Source organism: Varroa destructor, unplaced genomic scaffold, assembly GCF_002443255.2.
Source record: "Varroa destructor unplaced genomic scaffold, Vdes_3.0 BEIS01000006.1, whole genome shotgun sequence".
In the NCBI taxonomy this organism is placed as follows: domain Eukaryota; kingdom Metazoa; phylum Arthropoda; class Arachnida; order Mesostigmata; family Varroidae; genus Varroa; species Varroa destructor.
In genome coordinates, this window is record NW_019211459.1 from 15788993 (window position 1) to 15811882 (window position 22890).

The 22890-nt window shown below is 38.8% G+C and overlaps 2 protein-coding genes across 5 annotated transcripts; both read left to right on the top strand.

The window, feature by feature from the left end:
- Positions 1-6015: 6015 nt before the first annotated feature.
- On the top strand, positions 6016-12782 carry LOC111253172 (peptidylprolyl isomerase domain and WD repeat-containing protein 1). Of its 2 annotated transcripts, none has more exons than XM_022812221.2 (11): positions 6016-6135; positions 6889-7153; positions 7469-7655; positions 7950-8108; positions 8331-8460; positions 9041-9137; positions 9270-9392; positions 10082-10309; positions 10467-10550; positions 10949-11116; positions 11286-12782. In XM_022812221.2, the coding sequence occupies exons 2-11, from the start codon at positions 6935-6937 to the stop codon at positions 11823-11825; spliced, it is 1935 nt and encodes a 644-aa protein (XP_022667956.1). In that variant the 5' UTR covers positions 6016-6135; positions 6889-6934; the 3' UTR covers positions 11826-12782. The 2 variants fall into 2 exon arrangements, with proteins under 2 accessions (XP_022667956.1, XP_022667955.1); XM_022812220.2 differs by having other exon boundaries at positions 6102-6259.
- Positions 12783-14327: 1545 nt separating this feature from the next.
- On the top strand, positions 14328-21596 carry LOC111252591 (uncharacterized). 3 transcript variants are annotated; one of them, XR_015330155.1, is made up of 11 exons: positions 14328-14821; positions 16591-16707; positions 17018-17197; positions 17669-17740; positions 17971-18153; positions 18489-18563; positions 18712-18898; positions 19466-19589; positions 19872-20419; positions 20930-21037; positions 21369-21596. XR_015330155.1 is itself a non-coding variant. In XM_022810757.2 (11 exons), exons 2-11 carry the CDS (start codon positions 16591-16593, stop codon positions 21471-21473), a joined length of 1728 nt encoding a protein of 575 aa, XP_022666492.1. In that variant the 5' UTR covers positions 14341-14821; the 3' UTR covers positions 21474-21596. The 3 variants fall into 3 exon arrangements, 2 of the variants coding, with proteins under 2 accessions (XP_086848895.1, XP_022666492.1); XM_022810757.2 differs by having other exon boundaries at positions 14341-14821; positions 19872-20448; XM_086992769.1 differs by lacking the exon at positions 17669-17740 and having other exon boundaries at positions 14334-14821; positions 19872-20448.
- The last annotated feature ends 1294 nt before the right edge of the window (positions 21597-22890 follow it).

The window sequence follows — 22890 nt, forward strand, 5'->3', positions numbered from 1 at the left end:
CGCGGGCATGCGTGTGCGTGCATACCTGCTCCTGTGTGAGAATGCACGTACGGGTGTATGTGAGTGTGCTTGTTTGTCTCCACTGCTCTCTCTGTGTTGGTCCTCGTGTAATGCCATTCGCCGCCATAGGCACCTTACCCTAGAACATTCAATTCTATTTCCCCATCAAGTAGTAGTGCTCAGCACCTAACCCTTTCCTTTATTCCGCTGATAGCAGCCAAAACTGCCCGCTGAATGTAGATTCCATTGCCAGGACAACATCAGGTTGTCGTGCAACGTAAACCTATACGATATGCGTCGCAGATCAGACAACCCTCTGTCTCGGCTCGCATAAAGTCTCGATTCTGCCTTTTCTTCTTCCACCCAGCTTCCCCCTAGAAAAAGCAGCAGCATTATCGATGCTAGCATGGTCCTGCGAATGCAGCTGCGGTAGACTGCCTTACATTTCGAGTTAGCCATCGATAACCTAACAAGGCTCACAGCAAATTCACTTTCAACAGAGTGGCTGGCGCCGCTACAACAGTCCACCCTGAAATACCCCAGAGCGAATGTACTACGAAAGGGGAAAGCCGGAAAAGGGTCACCCTTTTCCCTTTCTTTATTTTTTGCACGCTCCGTCTTGCCATCGTCCATAGAAGCAACGAGTTGGGCAGACAGAAATTTAGAAGCTCCGACCTACGTCACTCACTGACCCGGTCGGGCCTAGCGCAAATCGCCTCCTTCACCCTATCAATATCACCCCTGCAGCTACAACGACCAGCGCGGCCTTTATAACTGCTTCACTCACAGGAGACGGAAGGCAATCTTAGAATTGTTTGACTCACCCCCAGTACGCTCACAAAGTCGATCAATCGCCGCTGCGACAAACGCCCGTGTGAACGACTCATAAGCGTCATAAGAGAAACAGCCGCAAAGTTATAGACCCAAATAGAAGAAGGACGAACATGGTCATACGGCTGGACGTAACACCACCGCTTAACTAAACAGCGAGCTAGCTGTCTAGCTGCGTGCGATCGAGGCCACGGCCTTGGAACTGCCGTTGTTGGCCTCGTACTTCTGTCGCAGGTAACGTCTTTCGCAAAAAAGCCTCCCAGTCACTTCGTTTTTATGCTTTTTTCATCTTTTTCTCTCGTCCGGTCATTCTACAGGATGGAATGCTATCAACGCTCCATTAACTACTATCGTCTTTGCCAGTATCGTTTTCAGCTTTGCTCAAACCAGAATTTCAGTAAGCCTGCTACTGCTGTGGTGGCGATCATGCTCCAAAAGATACAGCATATAGCATAAAGGGAAAAAGAAAGATCTAAAATGACAATACCAAGAAAGAGTGATTCTGTATTTCAATTCTAATAATAATAATACTTCTTTTTTGTTCAAGTACTTCTTATTGTGGTTGTACAAAGAAAGCGTCGTCCTAGGGCTTACTCTCATTTTGAAATAGCTCAATTAGCTGCTAGGGGAAAGTAATGAAACACAGCGAAAGATTGTTGATGCGGCCTTTTGACCTTGAGCTACCAAGCTGATAGGCAACGGTCGTACAGGCCCGTCATCTTGAGCTCTGCTCAAGTAATACCAATAAAATCGAACAGCGACAGCAAAAGCATAGCCTGTAGCCATCTATAAGGATGTATGTGTAGGTAGTGGATAATTAATTAATAAGTAACGAATTTGCTAAATTTCTAGTTTATCCGTGGAAAGAGGGCCAAGTTTTGAGGTAAAAGGTGGAGTTTTCGGCGCCCGTTTACATCGCTTCGTGTACGAAATTTCAATATAAAGAAAAAAATGTATAAATGGTATAATTCCTATACCAACTGTCCATATAAATTATGCACGCAGCTATAAATATTAAATAATGCATCTGGGAACAGATTGTATCTTAACAAAATACCTTCAGAGAATCACAGTTATATTTTTATATATATCCGTTTAATACACTGGGTAGCACAGAACCTACCGACATTTCCTAAACACCTGTTTCTCATGCGATGAAGACGATAAAATTCATCGCTGACCGTCATTATAATGTTTATTGCAGTAATACTTAGAAAAACTTAGCTAGATTCATTAAAGACCCACACAACTTTTTGTTACTCGCTCGAAAAGAAGCGGTGATGTGTTTACATCTGCATTTAAAATGCTTTTAACTATCGCTATGACAAGCAAACCTTCCTTTAGAGGACTCTCAGTCAAGGATCTGTAGTCCTCTTTAGTTTTTAAACAATCTTTGATGTGCATTCGTAGGAAAAAGCGGTAATAATTGCTATAGTACTCTTCCCTCTAATTCGCTTGCTCCGAAAAAAAAGATAGCTGGCCAATTGTGACCATACCACCATCTTCTTTACCACTGATTCGGCTCCCGAAATCTTTTTGCCATTGGATCAGTCCATTAGGATGTAGCTGGACCGTGTTGAACCTTTATATAGGTTATATTACCTTCACGAGTGTTGTCACATGCGTAAAAAACCGTGTACTGCTTTAGCAGGAGCCTTTCCGAAGCGCATGGTGATCTTCAAAAATTGAAGTCTATGCCCATACGGAGATTCTCGGTAAATGATAAACAGTCGAGATGCAGCGTTACTGTGGGTAAAATTGAAGTGGCCATCTTGCTTTTATAACGACGAAAACACTTGAGTGACGATAATTTACTGTTTATAAACTGTAATAATCATGAAGTCATGTTTTTTCTTCTATTGAGTTGTCGATACGCTCGATGATCGCAAAGACAGCTAATTGTATCGATGACTGTTACATGCAGACCAGTTTCGACCTAAAGGCACAATGGTGTGTGCGTAACTGTCGTACCTGAAGAAACCGGAGCTGATGCAAAAATCTAAATTCTGTAGACTTCTATAGAAATCTTCTGAATTCTGTGTCAGAATTAAAGAGCTTTCTCATCTACTTTCGTTTCTATATCGAACTAAACGGTTGCGCATTGCCATATTTCTGCTAGCAGAGAGCAAAACTGAGACAGATAAGCTACCGATTTATCTTAGCATACGCGATTCATCCCTTCCTTGAGAGTGATAACAATAATTTAGATGTATTTGTTATGAAGTTCAGACGTTTTCATAAATGACAGGTTCGTTATTAACTTGAATCTAATAATAAAACTAATTTAAGGTTTTTTTTTTCGGTTTGAATTAAATCCGAAACTCAGAGTAAATAAATTGTCGTCGCAGAAATGAGCCTCATACGTCCACGTAATTTGCTGTGCATGAAGGTAGATTTAGGCCTCACATACTTCATCTGCCGTACTGCTAAGCTGCGCAAAACTTTACAGATACCACTTCAGTGTGTAATACAAATTGGTTCATGGCTACAAAAATGGGAAAAACGTCTCGATATCGTAGGATCGTATCGATGACTGTTATTAATTGCTAAAAAAATTGTAGCACGTATTTTTGGCTATCACGAACATGTAACCAGTGATCTCGCGGCCGTATTCAAAAAGCCTGAATAAGCAGCACCGCTTAATTAAGTACTCCATTTTTTGCACTCGCTTAACGTCCTACTGATCTTATGGTACACGCTGAATCACATGCCTGTTAACATACGACGATTTTCCTTTCGATGTATAAGTACCACCCAGAAAGTACAACGATCAGATACCCGAATTCGAAGCCTTGATTAAAGTCTTTTTTGAAACTCAATTTATTGAAACTCAAACAATTTTTTCCGAGTTGTTCAGGTTATGAATATTAGCACTGCATGTTGCAGTTTATTTGATCAGAGTAAAGGCTACGCTTCATTCGTTACCTGCAATACTGTACCTTGGAAATTTGCCCCATTGGTCCGCGACCAATAGGCTCTTAGCGGGAATTTTCTCATCGAGCGTTCCCGCTCACTCAATCACAGTAATATACATTATAACTTTCTGGTGTGTGAATGAAATGTCCAAGTACAAAATTTCCAGTAATCGATGCCCCTCATATCTAAAGCAACGTATGGAGTCTTTGAGAGGAGCGAAACTTCTGAGCACCATTAAAGGACTTGCCCAAAAACAATTCAAGGATAGTCCAAATCGCCCCATTTTAAGAAGGCCCAAAACAAGGTTTTGGCAGAGCAGAATAGAATAGAAATTCGTCGGCAGAATAGCCAGAATCGTACTTAGTATGACACTGATACATGCAGAAAGAGCTAGTCGCTAGAATCGAAATCGTAAAGGCTTAAATAATAGAAGCAAACAAAGACAACGCAGCCGTCGAAAAAAAACACCATTTATGTGTGTTTATAGGCTGTCTCTTCAGTGTTCTGCAAAGCGCCTTAGATACGGCAAAAAGACTGCCATACACCGACAAATGTAGTGATTAAGATGGCAGTATCGATTACCGAAAGGTTTATGGGTAAAAGTTATTTACATTATATAATCATTTCTCCACTTCAGCTATCAGTGGATTGCTTTCAAATAGACACACGAGGTTATTTTAATAAACGAATTCCTTTTTTTATGAATCATTTTAATAGAAATCGAAAGAAGTAAAATATAAAAAAAAAACAATACTTCGCCAACCAGATTTAGGTGCAATACGAAAATCAAATATTACACAATTGTTTTTTTGCAATAGAAATCTGATATTGAATCTGATAAATAGCTTTCACAAATCTACACAGCTCTTATTTTGAGACCATTTACGTTCGACTCACGTCTGTCTGTTTAGTAATTTAGAAATAACGGAAGACCTGTCAACAAGCTTTAAAGGTAATAAAACCTTCCACGTTGAGGTAACAAAAAACCGTGGCCGGGCAACAGGATAATCCCAATAGGGTAAGGGAATAACAGTAGCAGAGTAGCTGATTATTGCCATTGGAACATCGAGTAATTGATACAGGACAATAAGACCACTGTTACGTGGTGACAAGATGAATGGAGCTTATCAAATATTACTATTATTTGATTGAGGGTATTCGGAGTTTTTTCAAACCCGAGCCGAACTCCCACTCTCTACTTCCAGTATATCGAATCATTTCTGATCTGAACTACGGGGTTTTACCCCGCGGGTGATCTAGGATGGGTTCCATAACATAACATGGCCACTTCAATATTCCGTCGAAACCCACCAAAAGCACGCTTAGACTGCGGAATTTCAGCTTCGGTGTGAACTACTATATTTCATGGGTCTCTCCATCGGTTGTTGGTAAAATCGATTATTCCTTGATTACTCAAGAACGCCCCAAGCCGAAAGAACCACCGTAGTAGAGTAATACAATTACTGAAAGTGTACTATCGAATTGCCGAACTACTCTAAAGGAATAGTTGCTGCAAGCTGATAAAATGACCAAAGTAATGCAGTGGGTTAACGTTAACGGGAAAACCGCAACGGGAAATTCACAATAAGGTAAGTGCGACACATCGAAGGGATAACGGGGCGGTCTGTTAGAACAGCTGGATTGTAGTAGAATTCCCGTTGACACTAAAATTATTTAAACTTGTTTTACTATAACATGTTTGAAAAAGTTTAAGAATAGGTTTAGGTAATCTCCCGCACGTCAGGCAAAAAAATCTGTAAGAAAGGAATGAATTTGGGCTTGGTTGCTGCTTGCCGCTAAAACTGGGTCGATGTGCAATGAAGCTCGTAACCACATAGTGAAGCCCCCATATTCACTGAGCGTGGATACAATTCGAACATGTTTACTTAATTTAGATGTGCTAAAAATAATTACACTACTGTCAATATCTACCTGCTTCAGAATTACCTACTCAATATACTCGGACTGTTTCTTCTAACATACATCATCTATATTGTAACAATGACCCTAAATCTGCAAAAAAACGCTTCGGTTATCAAGAAAATGCAAAATTGAGTATATGTGAAATAAAGTATGCATAGTAACTGTGCCTCTATAAATTGCTTACTATGTAATCGTTATAGTAAAATGTACTCGAAGCTCTTGATTTGACTCTGTTTCAGCAAATCTTTCCCGAAAATATCTCAGATATCATCTTCGCTAATGAGGCAAACTACATATTGATATTAAGCCATATTTCTGCAAAACTCTCCATCTAGCCCATTTCATCATAAATTTCGCAGATATGGATCGCCCGCTTAAAGGCTAACCCGTGTTGCAGTAAGGTAGTCGTAAAAGTCTTGTTTGTTTGTCAACAAACTAATGGTGAAGATGGGATAGATTGAAAAGGTGCGTTGTAAAGTATACATTCGAATGAAACCTGCAATTATATTTGTAGTATTATAACTAAAGAGAGTATTATAAAATCATCTCCTTGATAACCGATTTCAGTTAAAACTTCCGCTCAAAATAGGTAAGTAATTGAAAAGGTACGTCGCGTTGAAATCGCAGCCACTTATAACGAGTACTGTGAGAATTTAGTTTTCAACTTTACTCTTTAATGATACCGGCTGTTAGGTACACCATAGATCTTGTGGTTAGCAAGCGGCAACTTATTAAAGATTACTATATGAACTGTGCTCGTTTGTTGAACTACTTTGCTATAGAAAAGATAGAAGCTGAGATAACTACGTAACAGGTTTTTAAGTTCCATGGACTACTGACTGTAAACGGTTTGCGTATATGTAACGCCGTATTGAACAAAAAAAGTCATTATAAATTGGAAAATTATTATCGCCCGAAATAAAAAATTATTATAATTATTAGTCAAATTTCCTGTCCAAATTAGGGCAACATTGAGCTGTCTGTTCTATTCTTACTGAAGCGAATATTTGCGTTTGTGAAATGCAAACTGACCGGAGCTGTTGTTTCTGAAAAAAGCGTAAGCGAGAATGTTGCGCGCAGTAACGGGAATTAAGTTTTCGAGGAGTGATTTTCATTAAGGTTGGGAATTTAGAAACCTTCATCAAGGTTGGAACATTTAAAAACCCTTAGCGTTGTTTTAGTGCTTGACTAAAAATAAATTTCATCGATATTCATTAGTTCTTTTTCCTAGATGTTCGCATGTTAGCGTGAGCCTGAGTAAAAAATGTCACCAGACGAAGAAGCATCTTCACAATTGGACAAGAACAATTTACAGACGCAAAAGCGGACTGCAGAATCGACCAGTGAAAAAGAACGAATCAAGGAGGCGGACAAAGACAACGACGACGATGGGGGGGTTATCGGGCCCCTTTCGTCAGAAGCTGTCGATAAAGAAAGAGAGCCGGTTCCAAAAAAAAAGAAAAAGATTTTACATTTAGAAAAGGTTTGTTTGCCGATTATATGTATAATAAAAAGATCACAACAATCAATAGTTAAATCAATAGACATCTTTATTAAATCATAATAAAAATGACTGGCAATATCAAGGACAGTTCTCAAATTAACGAGCTGTAAGTAAAAAAGTATTTAGAAATTGACTCTGGTATAAAAAGATTCCTGAAAGTAGCTGAAATTCCTTTGCGTAGTTTATAAATATAAATAATATCACAATGCAATTTAAAACATATCGAGCAGATCATTGTACGTGTTAATACTTGTCCATACCGTTTATATCATTGTTGTTAAATATTATTTACAGGTATTTGTAGATAAATTACCTAGCTCCGAATTATTTGAAAAATCATATATGCATCGTGATACGGTCACACATGTTGTGGTGACACGAAGTGAATTTATTGTAACGGCGTCTGCTGACGGCCACGTAAAATTTTGGAAGAAAGAAGCTGGCGGAATCGAGTTTGTCAAGCACTTCCGGGCACATCTCGGTAAGAGGGAAAAATATCTGAATGACAATCAATACTTAATGGTTGCCTTTTATTTTTTTCAAAAAAATTTCCGGTTTCCACAGCTTTCCCGAAATGCAGGCTACTATTATCTCCTTTTATTTTCGGGCCAGATTAATTATACACTTTAAGTTATAGGATGCTTTGTAGCTTAAGTAGAGAATGCTATGCGTGCTACCTACGTGTATTATAAGCACTTCCGTGTTCCTTTGTGCGATTGCTTATACAAAAAAACGTTAACCTATATTCAACTGTTCGTGTTTGTTTTTGAAACAGGTAAAATTGAAGGTGTAGCAAGCAATTGGGACGGCTCGTTGCTGTGTACGATATCAGATGACAAATCGCTTAAAGTGTTCGAAGTGGTCAGCTTTGATTTAATGAACATGCTACAGTTCGACTACACACCTGGACATTGCGAGTGGGTCCATACAAAAGGTACAGAAATATTGAATCAATGAGCGGTTAATAGTGACTCACATGTGTAAGAAATCTACAACAGAATCAAGAGAAAGTTGGAATAAGATCGATACAATCTTCGATTATATTACTATTCATAAAATCTTTTAGTCACTATTCTTTTTGTTACATAAAAGTGAATAAAACGTTTTCCTCACATTCTATTTATCAAGGCCTTGATCGTTATTTGTTATTATACAGGTGATGCGATTCGCGTCGTGGCGGTAACAGATCAAAATTCTAATCGTATTCTACTATATGACGGACTCGCAAGTGGTGGACCGCTGAAGGTGCACAAAAACCTGCATCAAGCTCCCATTGTCTGTCTTAGGTAAGCGGCCAGTTCAAAGTGGTATTGAGGGGAAGATCAATACAATAAATGTAGCATTCTTTGCTTACAAAGATTGTGTAGTAGTTATGTGTCGTTAACGAAACTTGTATGACTGGCCAGATTAATAAACATGGCCGTATACAAAAAAGCTTTTTTTTGCGGGCGTGCAAAACGTGTGAAACATGTCCACATAATGGAGAAGCTTTAATTAACGCAATAACCGCTACAGCTTTCAACAGATTTTCAGCGAGCAGGTTTGATCATGTATATGATAAATAAGGAATTTTCTTTATTCACACACGTTGTGTGTATATAGTATAAAACATGTGGATATCTTTTCACACCCGCTAGTAAAATAGAGTAAGCATAGGATTGAATTTTTAAGCAAAGGGACGTTGGCTCCAAACTCCGGAGATTCTAAATTTAAGTGCATAAACTAAACACACGACTGCTCGTATTCAAAATCTTCGATCTACATTTCTTCTTAGAGATTCAAAACTTTGGGTCATCACGAACCGCGTTAGCTTATCGTTGCCTGATGGGTTACGTTTGCTTTATTTGATTTCTTAACTTCGTTCAGGTACTGTCCGATGTTAAATGTCGCTGTTTCGTCGGATGAGAACGGAATTCTAGAATATTGGCGAGGCGGGGTAACGGATCGTCTCATACCAGATCAGGTAAGAAAGACAGCGGGTATACCCGAAGAGCCTATAGACATTTAGTATCATAGTTTATTGTAATATAGGACACTTAACTACCTTCTACGAATTTTCCACTGATATGCGTTGATTTATAAATACCGGTGGCAGGCAAATTTCGACTCGAAACTCGATACCGATCTATTCGAGCTGGTAAACAGTAATACTGTAGCAACAAATATAGCCTTTGCTCCTGATGGACGCCAGTTCGCAGTCACCGCCAGCGATCGAAAGGTGAGACCAGCTAATACGCCATCTTGTAGTCCATTCGGTGCATGCTCGTAGCCTATCCATCATTCTGCTCTATGACAAATTATTAAGATCATAATCACCTCTTGTAAGCCTACTGTACCTGTTTATTGTGGAACCTATTACATCTTTTTCTGCCAAATCAAATGATGATACTGATGAAATTTTATGAAATCGTTTTCAAGCGTTGAGCAACAGAAATTTCTTAATGCTGTAAAACTTCTCCATAACTGACTCTCAGCTGCCCCTTTTCTGATACGCGTTGCTTGGGTACTGTCAGAACATGAAGCTTGATACAACTGCTCGGTAGATGTCTGAATACGAAACCGTGTGCAGACATACGTCATGCTGGGAGCCAGCCGTCTGAAGCAGTGCTTAATATCAGCGCTTCACGTAAAACTCGAAACGTTTATTTAAGATGTCTAATACGATCAATCTGTAGGAATCAAGCAAGCGGAGACGTTACTTGTCACTTTTTTTTTATTACGCTTTAATTCACATCTAAACAACCTGGCGCGTCCTTGAGATTAATTGGAAAATAAGATACCCCTATACTATCAAGGATAGAGGTTAATGCTTTAGCATTTAGAATATATCAAATACTAAGATGCGAAGGACAAAAACATTACTGTCATTATCGTTGCACAGGTAAATGCTTATATGTTTATTTACAGGTCCGAGTGTTCAATTTTGCAAGCGGCAGGCTTGTTAAAACTTTAGATGAAACCCTTAAAACCGCTTCGGATACGCAACAGGAGCGAGCTCTTCTCAGTAATATGGAGTTTGGTCGAAGAGTAGCTGTGGAGCGCGAATTAGAAAAAGCGGGCATGCTGCGCTATTCAAATCTGGTTTTTGATGATAGTGGAAACTTTCTTCTCTACCCAACGCTCCTCGGTATCAAGGTTTGTTATCAGATGGTCAAATAATTTTGTCAAGTAGGGAAATCTATAAAGCGGAATCGAACTGACTATTAGACGAGGATATTTTTGTACATAGAAATGAAAGCATTGCCAGTAAACAATTTTAAATATATATATGTTTTGTCAATATCTGTCGCAGGTTGTGAACCTCATTACGAATCGATGTGTACGCATTCTCGGCAAGGGTGAGGCTTTAAGACCACTTGCCATTGCACTTTATCAGGTATAATCAGTTTACCCGTTGCATGCGTTTTTCAAGGTATGTTCTTTTCAGCATTGCACCTGACTCAATCGTGTTTTAGACAGACATTGGTGTCAACCAGAAGTATTTAGCTATCGTAATAAATATTTATTTGCTAACCAAGATTTAATGTATAAAATATATTCGTGAATACAGTGCATAAAAGCAAAGGAAGCTTAGAAGTACACAGCTGGCAGCAGCAGGTCAGTGAAATGCTCAACTATGCATAATTAAATTGGCCCCTTAAGGCGCTTTTGCTGCAAATTTCTGTTATTCACTTCGTATTACTACTAATTTGTTTTATATATATACACCAGTAGATTTTGAATGTCTGGCAAGCTATTTTTAGCCTTACTTGATTTTCTCTATTATCTTCGCAGGGTGTGCCAGGCAAACAGCAGAAAATGGTAACTGTTGAGTCTGCCGCAGCCGAAAACCCAGCACTGCAAGAAGTTGACTCTGATCCAACGCTCGTTTGCAGTGCCTACAAAAAGAACCGCTTCTATCTCTATACGAAACGGATACCTGGCGAGGACGAAGAACGAGAGGTGAGACCTTGTGAAGGTGTTGAGAGTATTAATCTACATGGACTGCAAACATCTTATTATTCATTAGGCTTATCAACTACGAAAATGATTTTATTTCCTTGTAATTTTAATGGTTCGTTATGCTTTCAATAGGGCATGATGATACTCACAACACTGTTTCGTTATTTAGGTTTTCAACGAAAAACCCTCAAAGGAGGACATCGTTGCTGCTACGGAAATGTCTTCACGTAGTAATCTGGCTTCGAATGCCGTTATTCATACTTCAATGGGTGATATCCACGTAATTCTGTTCCCCCGGGAATGTCCGCGAACTGTTGAGAACTTTGTTGTGCACTCACGTAACGGCTACTATAATGGCCATATATTCCATCGAGTAATCAAAGGCTTTATGGTGCAAACGGGGGACCCTACGGGCGTCGGAACTGGCGGCGAATCAATTTGGGGTGGCGAGTTTGAGGACGAGTTCCACCCAAACCTCAAGCACGACAAGCCATATACACTATCAATGGCTAATGCTGGTCCAAACACGAACGGATCACAATTCTTCATCACGGTTATACCTTGTCCTTGGCTGGATAACAAGCATACGGTGTTTGGTAGAGTCACACGCGGGATGGAGGTTGCACAGAATATCTCACTTGTGAAAACGCACCCCAAAACTGACAAGCCCTATGACGATGTCACTATCGTTAGTATAACCATCAAATAATTAGTCAAAAGGAAAATTAATGCAGTTCATCTTTATTTAGCTTTAGGAGCTGTTCCTGACGAGAATCGTACGTCTAATTCTAATTTGTATACAACAACCAACCATAAGTATTGTATGTTTCACGTTTATCGGGCTCTAACGACTACTCTAAATGAATTGAACCATTATGCATTAGACGCAGCCCCAATAAACATGTAAATACTGCTCTATGCCGTAACCACATTAGTGGTATCACGAATGAAACTTGTTAGATTAAACATGTCTTTCACTAAAATCTAAGAAATTGGGCATTAATGAAGGTTCTGAGCATAACTGCAATATTTGCACTTATCGACCGATATACCATACAGGAAGACATCGTGAGTCTTAAAACTTATTTTTCTTGACAAACGGTTGCCCCTATTTAAAACCTGAGTTCCATGAATAAAAATATATACAGAAGTAAAGTATGACTTCATTTGTCTGCAGTCTGTTATTGATGCTACTGGCGATAAATGTGTACTTGTGATACAGAGAAGTACGACCTAATTCTTGTTAGAATGTAATTGTTATATGAATATAGGAAGAAAGTTTCGGCTAGGATAATAACAAGTAGAAGTTATGCTGAATAAATTGCACTAATTTTGTGCTGATGCTACTCGATTAATTTAGAAGAGTGATATCAAACTGAAAGTACCATGCTGTAAGGTATCAAAGTAGTATACGAATGATCACTGCCTTTTGATTATCAGTACGCCACAGATAGTGTAACTTATGGTAGCTACCCGGGTTCTGATAAATGGACCATTTCAGGGCAAATACGTAGAAACATTCTACCATTTGCACTATTACGGTAGCTCGATAAGTCGGACACACTGTGCGATATATCTGTATGTAGGCAGAAGATGATTTATTTTTGTATAATCAAAATAAATGCGACTAGTGTGAAACTGACTCGAAGTTTGTGTGTTATTCGGATTTGATTGTGTCTTTTATTTACTAATTTTATATGTATTTAACAAAAAATTGTGTAGATAGGTTATGATGAATTTATTTTAATTTTTAGGTGCTTGCAGGCTTCGCTATAATGTGTTGAAGAGGAAAATGTACATCTGAAGCAAAGTGCTTTTTAATGTTTAGCTAAGGTTTAGCTTTGTTTGCTTTGTGTCCTTCATTCGATCGATACATGGAAATTAGTAAAATAGTCACTTCCACATTTAGCTCTATTAATTTACTGTTTGCTCGGTCTCTGGATGTGATGACCCGGTAACTCAACTTAGCGACATGGAAGATAAATATTTTAAGATAGGTCAACGCAAACGGCACCTAGTTTGCAATTTGGTGCTGCTTCTGGGTCCAGCATCGATCTTGGAGTAAATTTATCTACGGAGTCGTGGGTGAAGGCATTTTTTCATAGCAAACTCCTTGTGAGTTCCATAAATAGGTTATTGCTACCAGCTGACATTTGCAGAAGTTAAGCGTAAACTTAGTACTGTTGTGAGTAACGTCCTTTCTTTGAATATGTTTGGCCTATAAGTCGTGCTTCTCGGTCGGGCTGCTTGCTACAGGATGCAGACTAGTCGTTTCGATGTAAATATTTACATAGTAGACCAGGCGAGTCATTGCCATATTTGTTCGTTAGTTAAGGTAGATACCACAAAACGGTAGCTTTAAAGCTTTTACCTCTACGGTTATCTGCGTGCAATAAGCTTTATGGACAGACACCTTATCTAGTTATTGTTGCGACTACTTTCATGTGATTTCGATTGCAACGAATGGAACAATAAGTTCGCACATTTCCTACAGACATCATGATCATCATGTTGCGTATCAACTTCCCTTAGGGTCCAATCGACCGAGGCTAACAAAAAGAACCTGACAAAGACATATTTTCAATTGAATCATTCATTTCAAGTGAAAATTGACCTTTAAGTCACTATGTTATCATTTAAGTTTTGACAATTTAAGTACTGCCAAAATTTGAATTTCGTAAACAAATTAAAAGTTTGTATCGTACGGTTACTGTCACGGGTGACAGCCTCAGTAGTACCATAATTTTTGTGTGTCTTGGGTTGCTCAACTTTTGTCTGAGAGAATTAGGGGTTAACTGGTTCGAGTGCTGCCATTAACACGTGTTACATGCAGGAAATACAAGGAGAAAGATAAGATTTTCTCACTAATCATTTTTATAATTTTCCTGAGTTTAACGTCTCAAATTTGGTGCAGCCAAATGACTACTTCCCTTTGTGCAATAGCTAGTAGCGCATTCGCAGCGATAAAAATAACAGGGTGCCTATGTGTCGCACGTAGATGATAAGCTACACTATAACGGCTTCTCTTTGAAGTACTGAAATCATTAATTATAGAAGCAAGAGTGCGCAGCCATTAGTCTCGAGTTGTAACTGTTCTGGACCAGTAGCGTGAAAATATTGCTGGTGGTATTACCGACTCGTTACTGCTTCGGCAACCGCAGTTAATGGGTGTATCAAAAGAGGGCGCTAGTGGTTCTATTGTTAGGTGCCTGCGGCGCCATCACGTCTCTCCGGGACAGAGAGAAAAACGTCTGTGGAACTGCTGTAAAGCCGTCAAAGTTCGTCGCTGCTTGAAGAGCTGATGGTTCGGTGAGAGCCGCAAATCAGTCGGCAGTGAGGAAGATAGGCAATGGCTTGTACTTAGATACCTTAAGTATGGTCCTTGGCAGGCACCCTCAGAAAGGATTAATAAATGAATAAAATAAATAAAGTACAAACCAAATAGAGCAAGTCTGCCGTCAGCTGAAAACGGGAAAGCAATTGAGTAATGTTAAACAAGCCAGTTTTCTCTCAGTCGATAGCAGTGGTTGAAAGTGAAGCGCCATCGGTTATTGTTAATGCTGTATAGTTAAAGCTGTAATTGTTTGGATGTGTATATGTGTGTGTGCGTGCATATGTATTTCTACATGCAGCGCATCGAATTGGTTTTGTAGATTCGAGTTGATTTCAATATACGTCCATATTTGATCCATCCACTGTAAAACGGTAAGCCAGGCATCAGTTTTTAGTTGAATATAAGTAAAACTTCTATACATGCAATATAGGTATTTGAAGTTCCTAAAGCATTGATAATTTATGTAGTGCAATACATGTAGAAGTATAATAATATACTGAAGATCTGCTGGTTAGCAGACTCAATCTTGTTATTCGCTAATAATAAAGGGAATCGAAAGTTTTTTTTATAGTGAAAATATTATCGTGCTTGGTATTAGAGATATTTGCAAGTATAACTGCATTGTACAGTCGGATTTCTCGTTATTATGTTCGACTCGAGAATTGTAATCGGTTAATGACCAGCAAGTTCAACAAGAATATAGTCAAGATTGTCAAATGCTTATGGTTAGTAGGTCACTTTGCCTTACGATGTGCGTATTAGCAGAACAGGGAAAGACGGAATAGGATGAGAACTACTATAGCTCTTCTAGTCCGAAACTATGAGCAGGGATATCATTTCTAAACAAAAGGAGACTGACAGTTACGACTTGACCCGTGGCTACATTAACCCCGATGCAAAATATAGGCCGGCTTTCAGATATGCTGGCACACTCATATGAACAACAGGAAAGACACAGGTGAAAAGGGTCTCAAACATATCGACATAAAGAGGCTCATATAGGAGATTGGAGAGCTTCTCCGGTGATACAATATACGCAACGGGCGGATTTAATGTTGAAACTATTATAGGCTAGATGTAAACTCAAGCTAAAGATATGTATTAATCTAGTTCAGTTAATTTTTATGTGTTAATTTTTTTTTTTTTTTGGTTAACAAAAAGTAATTCATTTAATTGGGGCACACGAACAGAAACGTGTCAAAAAATACGCACTCGAAGTTCTTCTAACGAGCGTTCCATTATTCCAAAAAGGGTCAACGAAATTAGTACCGGAGAGACTTGAGAAACTTCTTTAATCCGCGGTTCGAACGAACATTGTTCAAGTTTTTTCTTATGTTGTTGTGATTCATTAGTGTCGTTGAATTTTTTATACGTATTACTGAATCACTGCATGCCTTTCGGGGGGTTCATATGTTAAGCTGAAGACGCTCCACCCATGAACAAGGCTTATTTCGGGTAGATGAATGATTATTTAGTTGCTGTAGGTTAAAGTATACTTTTTCCTAAATAAAGAATGGATCAAATCTACGTTAGGGCTAAGCAGTAAATTTTTAAAGCAACGAATTTTCGCCATTTCGTATTTATATGTATTAAAAAGGCCGATATGCTAATTCCATAACCGTTGTGATATGTGCTACTAAGAAGCACAACAATACTCTACTGCAATAAAGACTTCCGTTTCGTGCTGCACACGGCTTACCTTTACAGCTATCGTGTTTAGCTTAATACTTAATTATGATTTTAGGGCAAGTACTATGTCATCAGGAATTAATCCAATTTCGATCCGAGAGTTCTTGTTACGTATGCTATTCATCAGAAAGTTCCTTCCAAGCAGACTAAATCGTTTTTCGTAAAATGATCGACCGGCTAGTCAGTCGGTAACTGACAAATACTATGACAATACAATATAATCTGATTATATGATAAATTTATCTGGCCCTGAAATAATGTCTTACTAACGCTACCTCAACGATTAGTCTGCATCCAAACAAAAATAAAATTGTAAATTATCATGAATGGTTTGTTAAGCGTACGTTAGAATTACAATTGTCCCCAGACTATTGTTATTAGTAGTCGTTATATGTGTTATATGTGAGTAGCGTAGAGTTATATGTGTTAAAGCGTAGGTACCTATTCACAGATGTCGAATCTACCAGAAGGAACGTCATACCAGAAAGGCAAACTGCACTTTGCAGGTCGAAGTGTGGCAGCGCTGGCTGAACAGTTCGACACTCCACTATACGTGTACTCTGAAGAGGTAAGAAAATAACATGAACGCGTGTTATCTACAGTATAGTAATAATACTAAGACGTCATCACAAGTATAAAAGTTGGGAAAGAAGTAGATTTACACGTACCTCTCGTAGGTAACTCATTGAACAGGAACCTTGTTTTTGCCGACACATTAACATCCTAATCACTTCTCGAACTCGATGTAATCCGGGGCTTCTCAATAGCATCTCGTGTTGCTGGATGTGCAAATAACCACATGAAGAGATGCTTATAACGCTTGATTTAAAAAAATAAACAACTATTCTTGTACTGCCTGTTACCAAACGATTATCCAGACGCTTGAGAAGAGCTTGTCTCGATTTCCGTTGACGCGACCTGGCGTCACAGTGTGTTATACCGTGAAAGCCAATAACAACCTCGAACTACTTTCAAAATTGAATAAAATTGGCGCGTCGTTTGATGTCGCGTCGTTAGAGGAGCTCCGCAGAGTTGTAACTGCCACTCAAACGAATGAGGTATGTTCACATCATAATCGCTGTAAATATTGTACTTTAAATATCGGATTAGATAACGAATCGAATTGAAAGATTTTTTAAAGGCAAATTACTTGAATCAATTAAAGTTCCGTACAATATTTCACACCTAATTTCTATATTACATTAGGAATAAATTTTGATTTGTCTAAGAAGTTATCGTGAGCCTTTTTAACCAATATATAAGTTCTGGCAGCCAAGTGATATATCAAAAAACAATATACATGGAACCTCACTATGGAATTATCTTTACGACAGTTATCTGCCCAACTTAGTAATTATTACGATCATTATCATTTTCTGCTACAAAGGATTTCAGTTGAGACGTATAAAGTGTGTGTGTGCGTCATTTGATGTTTTGTTCTCTTGCTTACCGACCTCTTACGAACGTATAAAATTTACTCGTAAAATTTGGAATGTTTAATACATAAGTGTCATCGATCTCCATTTTAGGTTCTGAAAAAATGCGTTGCAACAGGGCCCGTGAAATCTGTCCAGTTTCTGAAAGCATGCCTGGCCCATGACGTTAGTATCAAAGATAAGCTTTTGTAATGACTAAGGCTGTTAAACCGGCTAGTGAGTGACACCGAACATGATGCACTGAATTTGCATGATTTTTTTTAGCCTCTATTGTATATTTTCATAAAACCAAAACCCTTAAAGAACAATCATGATTTTGTATATCGCTTTATCGATAATAATAACGTTATTGTTTACGCCTTGACCAAAAATAATAATTTGCTTTCTTATTACAGGTATTTTCGATACATGCAGAAAGCGAAGCCGAACTCGCTCGCATTAGTTCCTTGCGAGAATCCTTTTCCAGCTCGCGGACCCGTGTAGCATTACGTGTCAACCCAGATGTTATTGATGAAACTGGTTATCACCATCTGATGACGACGTCAAGTTGTAGCAAGTTTGGAGTTTCTCCGCAGGAAGTTAGTCACTGCAGCATTCTGTTTACCTTTTTATGACTACTTCATTGAAGTCCTGTTGTTAAATGTAGAGGTATACGGCAGGCGGCTACAGGTCTTTGTCAAGCTACACCACAAAGTGCCTTTCAGTTATTACAAAAATGATAAAGACAAGAAGTTCGGTGAACTGGGAGAAGCGATGGTTCAATTATTTTTCTACATAAGCGCCAGCACCGTGTGCAAAGTATTAAACGGAAAGGTCAACAAGATATTATATATAGATATATTCCAAGCATAAGGAAAACATAAGGGAAACCGCCTCAATTAAATTTTTTTTGTTATACTGTTTGTATGTTTAGGTATTACACCTAGCAGATAAGTATTCCATTCAAGGCCTGCACTACCACATAGGCTCGCGTGTACTTAATGAACAGGTACGAAGTAATGGGGTTATACGTTTTCTAATTACACACCATAATTATTTAAACCAAAATAAAACTTTAGCTCTATATTTTATGTTGCATATTCTATCTGCAATTCTATTACATAGTGACAAATATATAATCTGTCACGATACGTAAGGTTCTTTACCGGGCTCGCGATGTCATCCTTCGATTGCTGGGGCAACTTGAACAGCGAGCCGAGTCTAAATCACGAATTGAGTACGTCGATATTGGGGGCTCTCTTGGAGTAAGCCACGGAGATGGGCAGGTACCTTTTGACATCCCTCGAGTACTTGATACCATCATCACACCCTTCGTGAACAGGGGTATGGATTTTTTGAATATCGTTGCAGTGGGAACCATTTATAGCGCAGTACAAAAAATCGACGTTACGTATAATACTTTTTTAAAACCACTGACGGTAGTCTTCAGGTTCATTGCCATATATAGGAAGTCATGTAAGAAACATTTTCTATTCAATAGGGTAGAACATAGATCAAACGAGAGTAAACATAAGCATAAGATACTGTTTTATATAATTTCCAGAAGTGGTTAGTGAGGATTCTGCGCTGTTCAATTCATGATAGACCGGCGTTTATGACGTACCTATTTACTCTCAAACTTTATCCTTTACTGTAATCATTCAGTCATAACTATACGAATCGTTTCCGTTAATATATATATATAAAGTGATTAAAACTACGAACTCCTGGTTGCTACCGGTGCTGTTTTATTGTAAACAACCTGCAACTTCATTTTTCAAACTTATAAATAAATGTATTTCTCGATTATATTATATATATCCTGCGCGCTTTATCTTATGTAATTAGTCTATATCATATTTGCTTTCTTTTTACATGTAATGTATTTTTTTCGCTCTTGGTCTCCCTTAGGGTTAAACGTGTATCTCGAGCCTGGACGTTCAATCGTCGCACAAAGTGCAGTTTTATTGACCCGAGTTGAGTATACAAACTCAAGCGGTGGACGCCACTTCGCTCTCGTAGACGCAACTATGACGTAAGATTTGTATTTACACAAAAAATGTGTGTTACATGGGATACGACCTTGTTCGTCATATACATATTTATCTCATTATTAATCTTTGCATGACCACAGGCATACTGCTGCGCTGCATCTATGTGCGCTCGTATATGACAGCCCTTAATAAACGCAACATTGATATATGCTCATAAATAGCGAAGAAGCATCATAAACAGTAAGTGGTATACAACCACTAGTAGCTATAGATGAATTAGTTACGGTTACCAACTAATTGAGTTCCTTCTGTATATGTGATAGTGATTTTATCCGTCCTGCCGTGTACGGTGGCTATCACCGTATAGTTGCCGAATGTGAACCACCTTCAGTATCTCCCTCTGCACTGGTTGGGCAGCTTACCACAGCGTGTGCTTCATCGGTGATTCATTCAAATGGACAAGCAACATATCTTTGCCACTGGGGTGCATCGCATGATGTCGTTTCGAAAACAGCTAGCATTGATCGGCGGAAGGCTGACGGTCTGCGTCAGGCATCGGGGTCGCCAGGTGAAGAACGTCGACCAGTACCCAGCCCACGCTCAACGCGAAGACTGATAACCACAAACCGGGATGAAAGCAATAACAACAGCAGCATCATTACCAACAAGTCAGATTCAAAAGTCGATAGCATCCCGTCGGATCTTCGAGGTTCGCGGGAATCGCTAGACGGTCTTCTATCAGAGATGCAGGGCAGTCGCTTGTTCAAAAAACAACAAACACCTTCGGTACCCCCGATGCCAAGCCCGCGTGTTAACCGCAGAACCAGTGGGGAAGCCGGCACGTTACCATACGACGTCGTCGGGCCCGTATGTGAGTGCGCGGATTTCCTAGGATTGCAGGTATCTTTAGAACTGTTGCAACTAATAAATCGAAACCATCAAAAGCCATATTGTAGAACGGAGGTATCCGAGCATAAAAGCACCATTGGAGGTGCTAGTCCAATAAACATACGACGGTACCAGTACGTCGTAGGTCGCACAAACAATTTCTTTATTTGCGTTCTGCCAAAATCAGCTATTCTGTTTGTTTGAAAAGTGAATAGGTACACAAGGAATTAAACTTCGACTCAAAGTTTCCCGCCGCTTTGCGGAGAATAGGCATACGACTTTTTAATTATTTTAAATTTATATGAAAAACAACGGCTTTATTCCGTAAGAGTAATTTCTGGAAAAATACTATCGATTAGAGCTGATATTGAAGCAATATATTACAATCTGCTACAACAAACCCCAGTTGAGTAATATAATATGGTGATTATATGTAACACAACAAGAGGTTAGACCCAATTAGATTTAATTACACGGACGCGTATCTTTTTAGTGTGTTCTTCCAGTTCTTCATGAAGGGGACCTTCTTGCCGTAGCGGACGTTGGGGCATATGGGTATAGCATGGCGTCAAATTATAATTCTCGCTGCAGGCCAGCACAGGTAAGCTTGCTTCAATCAAAGCTAACACCATACCTAATTTATGTTGGCATTTCTAAATTCTAGATCTTACCAACGTGAAGCTATAATCGTACGCTATAGTTGACCTTATAAATTTAGAATTTTAGATTTATGTACATCATGCGTATATCGATGGCCTTCGAGATGATTTCTCCAGTGGTATCGTGTATAGATGCCTACGTGCATTTTGTTACTGTAAACATCTTTACATAGTTACATTGACTTCGTACGTTAGACCTTAAATGTGGCAATATGTTTATATTAAGTGAGAGGGATGAGACTTCCGTATAACATGGCAATATATCTTTTGTAGGTAATGGTACTCAGAAATGGCGACGTAAAGCTACTCAGTCGTCGCGAAATGCTAGAAGATCAGTTGATGCTGGAAAGGAACCTTCAAAGTTTCGAAATGACGTAATGAGCTAATTCCATAATTGGCTTCAATAGACGCTCGGACAAAGCTACTTAACATTAGGTCTGTGACGAAATTGATTATCATTATATATATGGCAATAATAATAAATTATGAAATGAAAGCTAATATTGGAGCTGTTATTCTATAGACTATTTTTATATTTATTATATTGCCGTAGATATGATTTGTTGACCCGAGACAAAGGTAAATGCAGAGCTAAAAATGTTCACCTAAATGTATTATTAACAAATTATATTTTGTCCTACTGCACGGAGAGACGCAACTTCTGGGATTTCAGTTCAAGTTTAGTCATGCAAACGAACAGACGGTCCGCTGCAGTGCGACCGAGGAATCTATGTTGAACGACAAACTTACGTCCAACGTTTATCGTACCGATAAACACCTGAGTTATAGAGATATTTGCGATGAATTTGACCGTAACTAAAGTCAAGTTTCTATTAACAGAACGTGAACCTGTCGAAAAAAAATAATAATTACTCATTGGGCTCGGATCCGAAGTGAAGTTACAATGAACTTAAACAGAGACCATAGGAGGTCCTCCATGTCGGAGAAATTAAAGATCAAAAATCAACGCCTACTACGGCACTGAAATAGCTCGATACAAACCTACACTATAACAGAAGTATAGGTGTAGGCGAAAATTATGCCCTCTTAGAAGGTCTACGCGTGCCTCGGCCTATAGCTGCGGAAATTGTAAGGTGTAAGTATACTATGTTACACAAACCCTAAAGGTCTAAAAGGCCGTATAACAATACACTGATGTAACATTTCGTACAATGCTTCTCCGTACCTCAGTGCCTGGGCTTATGAATATAGTGTTTACCAAATGCGGTTAAAGCTATATTATAGAAATCAAGTGCTTGTCAAGGCCGCATGGCAATGTCCAAATTTTTAGGCCTGGATAACTTAGGTAATGAACGTCTGGCACACAATTTTATCAAATTCGTGCTAGGCAAGCCTCTTTAACCTTTGCCTTACTACCAAAAGCACACTAAAGGTAGATAAGTGTATATTAACACTTATCGTCGTCGAAGAGTCAGGAAAATCGATTCTTTTAAGCTTAAGGTTTGGACGAAATCTGCCTGACGAGGAGCACCCGATTCCTAAGTGCTGTTGGAAAAAATACTCTCAAGGGAGAATTCATACATAGTGTTTTCGCAGATTTTTTTTTACACGCATCTGATTCAAGTTTGCGAACCCTGGTACTCAAAAAGTTGGCACAGTGGATAGATCTGTCTAAAGGGATATACCTATTATTCGTATAGTTACTCGCGTTACTGGTCGCCAACTTTCTACACCAAATACCTAGCAAGCGCCCGTTATTAAAAATCATCATGTACACGAAACACCTTAAACTGTATGGTAGCAGTTGATTTCACGTGCGACAAGGGGTAGCAAG

Bases quoted from the DNA above. Each gene is read 5' to 3' on its own strand.
- LOC111252591 (XM_022810757.2), top strand. From the start codon at position 16,591: ATGTCGAATCTACCAGAAGGAACGTCATACCAGAAAGGCAAACTGCAC. The intron at 17,741-17,970 runs GTTAGTATCAAA...TTCTTATTACAG, and splicing joins AAGCATGCCTGGCCCATGAC to GTATTTTCGATACATGCAGA. The intron at 18,564-18,711 runs GTACGAAGTAAT...ACGATACGTAAG, and splicing joins CGCGTGTACTTAATGAACAG to GTTCTTTACCGGGCTCGCGA.
- LOC111253172 (XM_022812221.2), top strand. From the start codon at position 6,935: ATGTCACCAGACGAAGAAGCATCTTCACAATTGGACAAGAACAATTTA. The intron at 7,154-7,468 runs GTTTGTTTGCCG...TATTATTTACAG, and splicing joins AGATTTTACATTTAGAAAAG to GTATTTGTAGATAAATTACC. The intron at 8,461-9,040 runs GTAAGCGGCCAG...AACTTCGTTCAG, and splicing joins GCTCCCATTGTCTGTCTTAG to GTACTGTCCGATGTTAAATG.